The 13,696-nt window shown below is 54.7% G+C and overlaps 1 protein-coding gene and 1 long non-coding RNA gene across 4 annotated transcripts in view; one reads left to right on the forward strand and one right to left on the reverse strand.

The window, feature by feature from the left end:
• POLD1 (DNA polymerase delta 1, catalytic subunit) overlaps positions 1–13,696 on the forward strand; it is a 34,085-nt gene that overhangs the window by 964 nt on the left and 19,425 nt on the right. For all 3 annotated transcript variants that reach the window (XM_029925271.1, XM_029925269.1, XM_029925268.1), the window contains exons 2-7: positions 9,905–10,107; positions 10,457–10,570; positions 12,526–12,669; positions 12,758–12,883; positions 12,959–13,127; positions 13,208–13,491. In XM_029925271.1, the coding sequence (XP_029781131.1) occupies positions 9,906–10,107; positions 10,457–10,570; positions 12,526–12,669; positions 12,758–12,883; positions 12,959–13,127; positions 13,208–13,491 (1,039 nt within the window). In that variant the 5' untranslated portion in view covers position 9,905. The remainder of the gene's footprint in view (positions 1–9,904; positions 10,108–10,456; positions 10,571–12,525; positions 12,670–12,757; positions 12,884–12,958; positions 13,128–13,207; positions 13,492–13,696) is intronic.
• On the reverse strand, positions 7,277–10,098 carry LOC115280399. The gene is made up of 4 exons (XR_003903756.1): positions 9,894–10,098; positions 9,261–9,368; positions 9,040–9,141; positions 7,277–7,503 (listed from the first exon to the last, which is right to left on the reverse strand). It is a non-coding gene; the product is annotated as an uncharacterized LOC115280399 (long non-coding RNA).

Below are 13,696 nucleotides of genomic sequence, written 5' to 3' on the forward strand. Positions count from 1 at the left end.
TTTTTTTTTTTTTTTTTTTAGTTCTAAGATTTTTATTTTTATCTTTATGCCCAATGTGGGGCTCGAACTCACAACCCCGAGGTCAAGAGTCACATGCTCCACCGACTGAGCCAGCTGGGGGCCCCCAGTGAGGCCTGTTTACAAAAAAGTCTTTTTTTTTAATGTTTATTTATTTAAACATTTTTTTAAATGTTTTATTTATTTTTGATACAGACAGAGACAGAGCATGAGAGGGGGAGGGGCAGAGAGAGAAGGAGACACAGAACCGGAAGCAGGCTCCAGGCTCCGAGCTAGCTGTCAGCACGGAGCCCGACATGGGGCTCGAACCCACCAACGTGAGATCTGATCTGAGCCGAAGTTGGAGGCTTAACTGACTGAGCCACCCAGGCACCTCTGTTTATTTATTTTAGAGAGAGACAGAGCTCAACCAGGGGAGGGGCAGAGAGAGAGGGAGACACAGAATCCAAAGCAGGCTCCAGGCTCTGAGCTGGCAGCACAGAGCCCGACGTGGGGCTTGAACCCATGAACCGTGAGATCATGACCCTGAGCCACCCAGGAGCCCTGAGGCCTGTTTAAAAGTATGGTCTCCACTGCCCCATCCCGACGCTCTCCAACCCCTTCCCTGCTTGATGTTTCTGGATGGCACTTAATTGCTGTCTGGTGCACTGCATCAGTTCTTAGAGTTCTCAGGGTGGGGCACTGGCCCTTGCGCCTCAGGTGGGAACTTTCTGGGACGCTAATTGTGAGGCCCCCCCTACATCAAACACCTCTGGGGGTGGGGCCCAGCCATCTGGTAACAAACCCTTCAGGGATTCCAGTGCCACTCAGTTCTGAGAACCACTGCTTATTTATTTTTTTTGTAATTAAAAAAATATTTATTTTGAGAGGCAGAGAGAGCGAGAGAGCAGGGGAGGGGCAGAGAGAGAGAGGAAGAGAGAGAATCCCAAGTGGGCTGCATGCTGTCAGTGCTGAGCCCGATGCGGGGATCGAACCCGTGAACTACAAGGTCGTGCCCTGAGCTGAAATCAAGAACCAGATGCTCAACCAACTGAGCCGCCCAGGCGCCCCCGTTTATCTGGTCTACTGTCCGCCCCCGCAATGCGGAAGGAAGACTGTGAGAACGGGCTTCCGTCTTGTCTCCTGCTCCCTGAGAGCGCCCAGGACTGAGGGTGAAGAAGGAAGGAACTCACAGAATCTTCACGATGTCTCCCGAGGAAGGTGCTATCACCCTCTGACACGGTGATTAGAAAACCAAGGCCCAGAGAGGTGAAGCTACCTGCCTGAGGCGGCACAGCCAGCTTGGAGGGTTCCAAGACAGGCTTGTCCCAGAGCCCCCCTGTGAGCCAGCACCACAGGCTGCCGGCCTGCAGGGGTGTCTGGCGAGGTACAGGGGTGAACTGCTCTCTGCCCAGCGGAGGAGACAGGCTGGAGATGGGCTCCTCGGCTCGCTCACCCCTGTAGCCCAGCTCCCACACATCTAGTGGGGGAAAGATTAAATAATTGCGAAACTGACTTTTCACTCTGACCCCCCCCCCCCCGAAAACTACATGCTTTGGCCTCGCCCCTCCTCTGGGCCTCCCTGACTCTCACGGCCCTTGTCGCAGGCCAGGGACCATCTGGGCCTGTGTCTAACTCCTCCGGCCAGACAGGAACCCCTTGAGGTTGGGCCTCTTCTCCTCATCCTCAGCCTTGCCCGGCACAGGGCCTGGCTTTGGGAGGTGTTTCCTGGGTGACCCTGTCCCCGTCCTTTTCTCGGCCACCTAAGTCCTCTGTGTCCACAGAGACTCAGCTCCAGGTCTGCTCTTCCAGGACAATAGGCGGCCCCTCTGGGCACCCAGTACTACTTCCCTGATTGCACTCAGCCCGGCGCTGCTTCAGAATGTGAGCTCCTGAGAAACAGGGGTCAGAGGGGTGCCAGAGTGACTCCCTCATTTAAGTGTCCGACTCTTGATCTTGGTTCAGGTCTTGATCTCAGTTTCGTGAGTTTGAGCCCCACATTGCGCTCTGTGCTGGCAGCACCAGGGCCTGCTTGGGATTCTCTCCCTTTCTCTCTCGCTTTTTGCTCCTCCCCCGCTCACATGCTGTCTCTCAAAATAAATAAATCTTTAAAAGAATTTCTTAATAAATAAATGAAAGTCTTAAAAAAAAAAACGAGCCTCACTGAGAAGGTGACATTTGAGTAAAAATCTAAAGGAGGGGAGGAGGAAGCCCTGCAGACATCCAGGAAAGAGTAGGGCAGCAGGAATGGCTTGTGCAAAGGTCCTGAGGTAGGACCACGCCTGGCATGTTCAGGGAACAGAGGAGACAAGCAGCGGGAGCCAAGTGAACAAGGGGAAGAGGGCAGGAGGGGTAGTGTCTAAAAGGGAAGGGGGTGATTGTGCAGGGTCCTGGGGGCCAGCCGGAGAACTTTGCTTTAGCTCTGCATGAGATGGGACCCGGGGGCCGGTTCCCAGGGGAGGGGGGTATGGGATGACCCGGCATATTCCTACGGGATCCCTCTGGTTGCTGTGGGAAGAATACACTCCTTCATTCAGCACATTGCTCTCCAGTGCCTGCTGTGTGCCCCCTACTGGCACGGCCACTTTCAGCGACAAAATAGACCGATCCCTGCCCGCGCTGGGCTCAGGCTCCAGCAGGGGGAGACAGACAAAAAGCAGCGTACAGGATAAAGCGGCCAACAATCTCCTAGAGCCAAGGGGTCGGGCTGGGAGCCCAGCAGGGGCTGGGAAGCGTGGAGACTCGACTCTGGTTGAGACTGGTTGAGACTCTCGTCAAGACTCGGGGGTGGGGGTGGGGGTGGGGGGGGCCGTTGGCAGGTGGAGCCTGTGGGACTGACAGGTGGACCAGAGTGTGTTCTGAGGGGAAGAGAGAAGCTGGGGTGATTCCGAGGTGCTTGTCCTGGTGGGAGTTGCCCTTTACTGAACTGGGGGAGACTGGGGTGCAAGGAGCAAGTTGGGGTGGCGGGAAGGGAGGGGCCCAGCTTTGGAGATGCCTGAAGAGACACGTGCACAGTGAGCAGCTGGGTCAGGCAGGCCGGGGACAGGAAGGCAAGCGTGATTATCTGCGTAGCGGTGACAGTGAAAGCCATCAGATAGAGATGGGACAGGAACCCCGAGGGAGGGGGTGTCACAGACAGCAGCGGGGCACTCAGCCTTGTTTATTTGGTGGAGAAAAAGAGAGGGTGCCGTGTCTCCCCAGCTTCCGTCCTGGGCCCTGGCAGCGGGAGGGGACACAGGACCTCTTTCCTTCTAATCCTTGGTCACCTATGATGGGGAGCCAGGATAGGGACCTCGATTTTGCTCCTGGAGTCCCCTCCCACCACACCCTCCCGGCCACAGCCCGCTGGCTGACTGAGGGCACCCAGACTGCCCCCCTCCACCTCCCCTCTGCCAGGCCAGGCCTGGCCGCTGTCCCTCCGCCCCACTTCAGTCCCTCCCCGCAGGGCCGAACTCTGTCTCTCTGGCCACCTGCGCAGCCGGAGCAGAGGCCCCAGGCTTTTTCCTTCCTGCGCGATCAGCCGCTCTAGGCGCAGAAGGAGAGGCCGTGCATGGCCTTCGTCCCCGTGCAAAGCGTGCATGCGCCTGGTCCCAGCGGCGCTACTCATCGTGGGCCAAAGGTACACACGCTGCCCCTGTGCCCCGAGGGATGAACAGGCAACCCGGTGTGACGCGGCCACACAGTGGGGAGATCTTCGGGCATAGGCGGGAGCGCAGGGGTGACGCATTCTGCGTCACTGCGGACCCGGAAAACACTCCGAAGGGAAAGCGGCCAGACACTGAGAGACGTGTGCCAGAGGGTCCGTGTATAGAAACGCCCAGAACAGGCAAATCCAGGGACAGACAGAGTAGGTTTGTGGTTGCTGTGGGGTCGGGGTGGGCTGAGCTGAGGGGTAATGGCCAAGAGGTGTGGGGGTTCATTTTGGGGTGCTGAAAAGGCTCTAAGGTTGACCGTGGTGATGGTCACACAGTTCTGAATACACTAAAAGCCACCGAACTATACACTCGAAATGTGCAGGCCAGACGGTGTGTGAATTCTGTCTCAATAAAAATGTCCCATCCTGTCCCCCAGGAAGCCAGTGTTACCAGTTTATTACCTATCTTTCCAGAATTATGCATTAAAAAAAAACATGCTTATACGTATTCGCCCACACACCTTGTAAAAATGTTAGTTTTTAAATTTTATGTATTTTTCCCCCAACTTCTCTTTTCTTTTTTTTGTAAGTAATCTCTACACCCAGCATGGGGCTTGAACCCTGAGATCAAGAGTCGCATGCTCCACCAACTGAGCCAGCCAGGTGCCCCTCCAACCTTTGCTTTGAAAAATTGCAGTTGCCACACATAGAAGTTGCATGACGGGGGCCTTGGGGGCTCAGTCAGTTGGGCATCTGACTTTGGCTCGAGTCACGACTCACTGCTTGTGGGTTCAAGCCCCGCATCGGGGTCTGTGCCAATAGCTCGGAGCCTGGAGCCTTCTGATTTTGTCTCTCTCTCCTTTCTCCCCCCTCCCGCACGCATGCTCTGTCACTCTCTCAAAAATAAATAAACATTAAAAAAAAAGTTGCATGACAGATACAACAAAAGACCCCGGTGTGCCCTGTGGCTGGACGCAGTGGCTGTTGACATACTGTGTCATTTGCTTTATCTGGACACACGTATACTTTTTCTTTTTTGTCTTTTTTATTTTTACTTATTGATTTTTTTTAAAGTTCATTTATTTATTTTGAGAGAGAGAGAGAGAGGAAGAGAGAGAATCCCAAGCAGACTCCGCTCTCAGTGCAAAGAGCCCATGGCAGGGCTTGAACCCACGACCTGTGAGATCATGACCTGAGCGGGAATCAAGAGTCCAACACGTAACCAGCTGAGCCACCCAGGCGCCGCTTTATTCAGTTCTTTAAAATTTGAAGAGAGAATCCCAAGCAGGCTTGACTCTCCATGCGGAGCCTGATGCGGGGCTCAGTCTCACAACCTGAGCTGAAATCAAATCGGATCTGAACTGACTGAGCCTCCAGATGCCCCATTTTTTCTTTTTCTTGGCTGAACTGTTTGCAAGTTGTAGTCATCGTGGTACCTGGCCTCCAAAAACTGGCAGAGCAGTCACATCCCACAGAACTGTGGTAAAATGATCATAATCGGGCCATTTAACCTCAAAGACAATCCTTATTCAATTTGTCCAGTTTTCTGGTAACATTCTGCATAGCTGTTTTCTTTTTAATTAATTTTTTAAATTTTTTTTTTTGGGGGGAGCGTGAGCAGGGGAGGGGCAGAGAGAGAGGGAGACTCAGAGTCTGAAACAGGCTCCCAACATGGGGCTCGAACCCATAAACCATGAGATCTGAGCTGAAGTTGGATGCATAACCAGCTGAGCCTCCCAGGCGCCCCTGCTTGGCTATTTTTAAGATACATTTTTTTAAGTAGCTTCATCCCCAGCCCAGAGTCCAATGTGAGGCTTGAACTCATGACCCTGAGATTAGGAGTCAGACATTTAACCCATTGAGCCACCCAGATGGCCCTGCTCTTCTTTATTTTTTTAATGTTTTTTATTTATTTTTGAGTGGGAGAGAGTGTGCACGCACAGATAGGGGAGGAGCAGAGAGCGGAGACAGAGGATATGAAGCAGGCTCAACTCTGACAGCAGTGAGCCCCATGCGGGGCTTGAACTCACAAACTGTAAGATCGTAACCTGAGCCAAAGTCAGACACTCAACCAACTGAGCCACCCAGGTGCCCCAGCTATTTTTGATTTAAAAAAAATTTGTGTTAATGTTTATTTGTTTTTGAGAGAGAGAGTGAGCACGAGTTGGGGAGGACAGAGAGAGAGAGGGAGACAGAGGGTCTGAAGCAGGCTTCATGCTGTCAGCACAAAGCCTGACGTGGGGCTTGAACCCACGAATTGTGAGATCATGACGTAAGTCCAAGTTGGATGCTCAACCAACCAAGCCACCTAGGTGCCCCAGCTTTTTGTGATTTTTTAAAATCCAAGATCTGATCTGAGGTCACACGTTACATTTAGTTGTCAGGACTAGGTAGTCTCTCCTTCTATTTGAAAGTTTCCTGACTCCCCCCCCGCCCCCCGCCCCAACACTTTCATGCCATTGACATATTTGAAGTTTCCAGACTGATTTTTTTTTTTTTTAGGCCAGTCCTTACTTTGATGTGATTGTTTCCTAATCCAAAGAGTCAGGGCAAACTTTTTTTTAAACATTATTTTTTCTTTTATAAAAAGATAGCAGTCTCCACCTTTCTGCAACATTGATTTCTCTAACAATAGGTCTTTGAGAGCCCTCCCCATCAGTACATAGAAAACTTCCTCATTCCTTTATACAGCTGCATAATATTCCAGGGGACAGACCTCGTGCAATTTATTTAAACAGTCCCCCAGGGGAGGACGTTTAGGTGGTTTCCAGATTTTGCCGCTGCAAACAATGCTGCCGGAAATAACCTCGTAAATGCAGTCTCTCCTGTGCGATAGTCTGTCTGCAGCACCAACCCCTAGCTGGGGAGACGGGCCTTCCCAACTGTTGTGTTTTAGTGGAGGTGGAATTTTACGTCTAATGAAATGCACGCGTTCTCAAATGGACAGTTGTGGGCAAGGTGCATCTCCGTCAGCCCAGAAGATTCCCTCATCCCCCTTCTCAGTCAGCCTCTCCCTCCCCGTACGCAGCCCCGAGCCAGATTCCTAGCACCGAGGATTAGTCTGTTCTGGAACCGTATAGGGCACCTGGGTGGCTCCGTCGGTTAAAGCACCCCACTCTTGATTTTGGCTCAGGTCACGATCTCACGGTGCGTGGGTTCAAGTCCCACACTGGGCTCTGCACTGACGGTGCGGAGGCTGCTTGGGATTCTCTCTCCCTCTCTTTCTGTCCTTCCCCTATTGTGCCTGTGTGTGCGCTCTCTCACTCTCAAAAGTAAATATTTTTTAAAATGAGCAAAAAGGAAAATAAAGCTTTGCTTGACACCACACCATATATACTCTCGTTTTCCGTTGAGGTGAAATTAACCGTTTTATGGCGTAGAGTTCAGCGGCATTTAGTGTGTTCACAATGTTATACATCTATCTACCACCTCTGTCTACTTCCAGAACATTTTCATCCCCCCCCTCGAAGAAAAACCCCATACCCCTTAGCACTCCCCACTCGCCATTTCTGCAATTAAAAAAAAATTTTTTTTAACGTTTATTTATTTGTGTGTGAGAGAGAGACACACACACACAGAATCTGAAGCAGGCTCCAGGCTCTGAGCCGTCAGCACAGAGCCTGACACAGGGCTCGAACCCACAAACCGTGAGATAATGACCTGAGCCAAAGTCTGATGCTCAGCCGGCGTGAGCCGCCCGGGCGCCCCGTGTGTCTGGCCTCTTCCGCGCGGCCTGTTTGTGAGATCCGTCCACCCAGTGTGTCTCCCGTCTGATGCCGAGACGTACTCCGTTCTCTCCCAACCTGAACGTTTGCCAGCAACGCATATCCAGTCTGTTCAGGACGTTTCTGCTTGTTGAGGTCTGGTCTGAGCTGGAACGGAGACCCCACGGCAAGATACAAGTGGATTTCTCCACATAACCCCCCTCAAGTAGGCAGTTCTGCCCCAGAAGCTTGTCACGGGGACTGGGTTCCCTCCATCTTGTAGCTCTGCATTCCCTGCGGTGTTGACCTTGGTTCACCCCCTCTATATCCTTGCTGCAGCCACAGAGAAGGGGAGGAGGCAAGAGGCAGACTTCCTTTCAAGGCTGTCCCAGTCAGTCCTTCCATGAAATAACTCAGTAACAGGGTCATCCCTGGCAGTGCATGCTGGGAGATGTAGTCCCAGGCTGGGTCGCCCTGGGCAGCTCGGAGGCAAGGGGTCAGTTGCAAAAGGATGAAGGGGAGACTGGATGTGGGGGTCTGGTGGGGTTATGGGATCCCAGTTCACTTGAACTTAGGGTACCCGCCCTCCCTCCCAGCTGGATCCGGGGTCTGCCTTGGGTTCCTATGCTCTCTGTCCAGGCCTGGCTGCTGGGAGACATGTACTTTTAAAACATTTCTTTCTCTTTTTTAATAATCTTAAACTGATGGGAAGATGCAAAGAATAATACAAAGAGAACTGTATACCTTTACCCAGATTCACACGTTTAACGTTTTCCCTGATTCGTTTTATGATTTGCATGCACACAAGCTTTCTTTTTCTCCACTTTCTATACACACACGTGACTTTAAAACATTTTTAATAGCTTGCATATGTCATGGCTATTTACCCTTAAGTAGTTGAAGGTGTATTTTAAGTTTTTATTTATTTATTTTGAGAGAGATAGGCTGTGCAAGGAGGAGAGGGGCAGAGAGGTAGAGAGAGATTGAGAGAGAGAGAGGAAATCCTGAGTAGACTCCAAGCTGCCTGATGCGGGGCTCGAACTCACGAAACCTTGACATCGTGACCTGAGCCAAAGTCAAGAGTCAGATACTTAACTGACTGAGCTACCCAGTCACCCTGAGTGTATATTTTCTTAGCATATTCTCTTACTGAACCGTAGTGAAGTTACCAATCTGAATAGGCTTAATTTGAATACAGTCTTTGATCGAACCTACCAGAGGGTTTGTACTTTCATACCAATATATCTTGTCAAAATATGCTCCAAAATAATTTTTTATATGTTGCAATTAAGAAAACATATAAATGGGGCACCTGGGTGGCTCAGTTGGTTGAGTCTGACTTTGGTTCAGGTCATGATCTCACAGTCCATGAGTTCGAGTCCTGCATCAGGCTCTGTGCTGACAGCTCTGAGCCTGGAGCCTGCTTCAGATTCTGTGTCTCCCTCTCTCTTGTGCCTCCCCTGCTCACTCACTCTTTCAAAAATAACGATTAAAAATTTTTAAATTAAATGTATTTAAAAAAACCTATAAACATGTAAACTGCAACCTCTATTTGGTGTTTTGTTTGTGTTTGCTACATTAGATCCTAGAGTAGAGGGGGGTGCTATAGAGAGCATTTTGGGGGATAGTTAGAGAAACTGGAAAATGGACTCTCTGTTTATGATGTGATTGAGTTGTTAAGTGTCCTGGATTTGATCATCGCACCTTGCTGGTTTTAGAGGATGTCTTTGGGACGCCCGGCTGGTTCTGTCAGTGCAGTATGCGACTTTTGATCCCAGGGTTGTGAGTTCAAGCCCCACACTGGGCCTGGAGAAAGAAAAGAGAAAAAGAATGGAAAAGAGAGACTAGCCTTGTCCTTCAACAGCACGTGCTAAAGTACAGGAGCGACGGGGGGCGGGGGGCACCTCTGGCTGGCGCACACCTACCTCACATGACTCGGGAAAATCAGTCGTGTGACAACGTGCGCGTGTTACCACATTCTGTTTGGAGGCGGTCATGGAGCAGGTGTGGCACCAACTTGGAACTTGGGGAATCTGGGTGAAGGGTGTGCAGTTGTGCACATTCGAACTTAACTTCAGAATTAAAAAGACTTCGGTTTCTGTTTTGCTTTTAAGGGGGAGGGAAGCCTGTGAAGTGATTTGAGCCGGGAAGGGACCAGATCACATTTGTGACTGGCCTGAAGAGGTGCTTCCCGCTGCTTATTGAAGGAGGACCCAGGCAGGCGGGGTGACGGGCGGGCACCGGCCTCAGGGACAGAGGTTCATGGGGCAGAAAGGGATGTGCTGCGGGACCACATCTGTGAGTGGGCGGGGCCATGTGGGTGACAAGGGGTTGGCCAGGGGAGAGCAGACAGCGGAAAGGATGTGGAGGGTTTGAGCCCATGAGGAGAGCGTTGCACAGAGCTGGGAAGTGGGCTGTGATCATGTTAACTGACATGTTTGATGTATGGACACGCCACCCCCCGTGAGCCAGGCGTCTGGAGAAGGAGAAAAGGCTCATGGTCATGGTGGGTGCCCGGGGGTTCAGGAGGAAGACACGAACCCTCTCCGAGCCCTGACCTGCCCCACAGGATGGATGGCAAGCGGCGGCCGGGCCCGGGGCCCGGGGTGCCTCCGAAGCGGGCCCGCGGGGGCCTCTGGGATGAGGAGGAGCCGTCTCAGCCATCGCAGTTCGAGGAGGAGCTGGCGCTGATGGAGGAGATGGAGGCAGAGCACAGGCTGCAGGAGCAGGAGGAGGAGCTGCTGCAGCCGGCCCTGGAGGGAGCTGTGGACGGTGAGACCGTGGGGGAGCCCCTGCCACCCCCCCCACCCCCCTGTCGTGCCTGGGAACCACGTCGGCCACAGAGCTCCCCTGTAGCCTCTGACTTCTGGCCCACTTTGAGCTCCTCGAAGCACTGGCCTGCCACCTTTGCTGCCTACGGCTCCAATTCTGACCTTGACCCTCGAGCCCATTACCTCTCCTGGGTTTCCTGCCCAATCCAGAGCCCCCCCTCCACCGGACTTTCCTTTCACACATCAGGAGCCACCTGAGAGATCGGGGGCTGGGATGGGTGGGCCCGTTACTTATCCGGGGCAGGACCACCACTCCATGTAACCCGTCTCCCTCCCTCCCCCCTGCCCAGGGCAGTTCTCCCCAATGGCCATAGATGCCCGCTGGCTTCGCCCCTCCCCGCCCTCCCTGGATCCTGAGACGGAGCCCCTCATCTTCCAGCAGTTGGAGATCGACCATTATGTGGGTGAGCCTGGTGGCCAGGCCTGGCAGGTGGGAGGAGGGCCCAGGGCTTTGAGGGAAGCGATGGACACAGACCGTCCTTGTCCAGGTGGCCAGGGCTGGGAGAGGGAGGGACAGGGGTGTGGGTGCCCAAAGGGGCAGCAAGAAGGGAAGTGGGGGTGCAGGTGTCCAGCGGGCTTCCTGGAGGTGGGGACTGTCTTCCAGCCGAGGCGTGAAGGTAAGAGCCGGCTCCTTGCCGAGGGGGGAGGCATGTGTGGTTTAACATCCACGGGTCCATCCAGTGTCCGTAATGCATCTGAATTGAGCCAGACCCTACTCCTGTCAGCCAGGTCCTGCTCTCCGAGGCTCACCTTCCAGAAGGATAGGCAGAATGAAAAAGAAAGTGGAACCTCAGGTGGCCATGATTGATGGTGGAATGTAAAGCAGGGTGGAGGTGCCAGACTGTGCATCCTGGATGTCTGGGAAAGAGGGGTTCCGGGAAGAGGGCCCTGAGGGGGCGGCAGGTCTGGGCCCTTTGAGGAACAGTATGGTAGGGGCGAGGGAGGGGGGCACGGGGGAAGCCTGTGTGCTGAGGCGAGGACCCCGGGACTCCATTCTGAGCAGGCTGGAAAGCCTTTGGCTGTGGAGAGACCCGGCCCCAGCTTGCAGGGGACAAAGGTCCCCTGTGAGAGAGCAGAGATGAGTCATGTCATGTCCATGGATCTGAGCGAAAACTCGCGGTGCGAGTGTGTCAGGGGCGCTCAGATCTCAACCGTCCGGTCCGCAGGTGGACAAACACTCAGGCAGACAGGTCACCAGAGGACATGCAGGGCGATGCTCGGTGTCACCGGCTGTCAGGGAATGTGCGTGACACGGTGAGACGACACCCGCCCGTCGGGAGAGCTGGAGGGATCACAGCGACGGCACAGATCATTGCCAAACCGGAGAGCTCCCTCGCGGCCCGCTGTGGGGACGCCGGGTGCTGCTGCCCCTCTGGAAACAGTCTGGAAGTTTCGTGGAGTGCAGCCTGCCCTTGTCCCCCAGCTCTGCTGAGATACAAGAGTCCAGTTTACTTTTTTCCAGGACCAGGCAATTCCACCCCTAGATATTTCCCCTGAAGGAAGGAGAGCCCGCAGACTCTGAGTCCGTTTATATGGAGAGGCCCGAAACAAGGGCACCTGGGTGGCTCGGTCGGTGAAGCTTCCGACTCTTGATTTTGGCCAAGGTCAGGGCCCCACAGTTTGCAGGACCGAGCCCCACGTCTGCGTTGATGGCGTGGAACCCACGTGGGATTTTCTCTCTCCCTCTCCTGCCCCTCCCCGGCTCACGCTTCTTTTTAAGTTGAAAAAAAGACAAAATTAGAAGGGCGGAGAGAGACCCTCAGCGCGGGGGGCGTGGCTACAGGAGCGCGGCCGCGGGAGCTCTGCGGCGTGGTGGAACTCTTGTACTCCGATTTTGATGGTGGTTATCGCTCTGTATAAAGCTCCTACCCCTGCACACGCAAGGCCAATTTTACTCTTTTGTTTTATATTTATTTTTGAGAGAGAGAGCGTGTGCATGTGAGTGGGGTAAGGGGCAGAGAGAGAGAATCCCAGGAAGTGCAGAGCCCAACCCTGGGCTCAGACTCACCAACCACGAGATCATGGCCTGAGCTGAAGTCGGGCACTCAAATGACTGAGCCACTCAGGCGCCCCTCAATTTTACTTTTCAAAAGAAAATATTTTTTGCAAAAGGAGGGCAGGGGGCTCCCTCTAGCTATAGTGGGGAGACAAAGATGGAAGCGGAGACCAGCGGGGAGGTGCTCAAAGACGACCAAACGGCATGGAAGGAGCATGGAAGGCCAGTGTGGGCGGATGCTCCCCGCGCTGCGGGGACCAGGGGACCGTGTTCTAGGCGACGGAGGAGCCTCAGGAGACAAACCTCTGAGGAGTCCAAGGGGGTAGCTCCTGCCTCACCCTGTAACACCGCCCTTCCCCCCAGGCCCCGCGCAGCCCCTGCCTGGAGCAGCCCCGCCACCCGGCCCTGTGCCGGTGCTCCGTGCCTTTGGAGTCACTGATGAGGGCGTGTCGGTCTGCTGCCACATCCACGGCTTTGCGCCCTACTTCTACACCCCGGCGCCCCCTGGTGAGTGGCCCTGACCCACGAGACCCATACCCCTGGCCCCCTGGAGGCCTCCTGCGCTTCTGACCAGCTCCCCTCCCCCCCGCCCCAGGTTTTGGGTGCGAGCACCTGGGCGACCTGCAGCGGGAGCTGAACGCCGCCATCAGCAGGGACCAGCGCGGAGGGAAGGAGCTGGCAGGGCCGGCCGTGCTGTCTGTGGAGTTGTGCTCCCGGGAGAGTGAGTGCCGCCCCGGGGGTCTGGCGGGCAGGGCTCCCTCCGGGCCAGGCCGGTGCCAGCCTCCTCTGTCCACAGGCATGTTCGGGTACCATGGGCACGGCCCCTCCCCGTTCCTGCGCATCACCCTGGCACTGCCACGCCTCATGGCCCCTGCCCGCCGCCTCCTGGAGCAGGGCATCCGTGTGCCAGGCCTGGGCACCCCCAGCTTCGCGCCCTACGAGAGCAACGTGGACTTCGAGATCCGGTACAGCCCCTGCCTGGCTTCTCCCGCCCTCCCCTCCCCCCCAGTCCGCCTCCGCCTACTGACCGTCATCCCCTGTCCAGGTTCATGGTGGACACAGACATCGTAGGCTGCAACTGGCTGGAACTCCCGGCCGGGAAATACCACCTGAGGCCAAAGGGGAAGGTGCAGGGCTCGCCAGGGACAGGGGCCCAGGGCCGGGAGCCTGCAGCCACTGACGCACCCCACCCCTACAAGGCCACGCACTGTCAGCTGGAGGCGGATGTGCATTGGTCTGATGTGGTCAGTCACCCGCCGGAAGGGGAGTGGCAGCGAATCGCGCCCTTGCGCGTGCTCAGCTTTGACATCGAGTGTGCTGGCCGCAAAGGTCTGTCTCCAGGGCCTGGGGCTCCTCCCCCTCTCCCTTTAGATAGTGACATGCCGGTCTCACCCCACGAGTCCCCATACTTCCTAAGCTCGCTGGGGAAGGAGGGCGTGAACACGAGATTGTAGGATGGAATGGTGGTGGAGAGTGACAGGGCAGCTGAGACAGGTGGGCAGGGGCCGTGCGGCAGGCCTTGTGAAGAGAGTGA

This window comes from Suricata suricatta, chromosome 16 (assembly GCF_006229205.1).
Source record: "Suricata suricatta isolate VVHF042 chromosome 16, meerkat_22Aug2017_6uvM2_HiC, whole genome shotgun sequence".
Classification (NCBI taxonomy): domain Eukaryota; kingdom Metazoa; phylum Chordata; class Mammalia; order Carnivora; family Herpestidae; genus Suricata; species Suricata suricatta.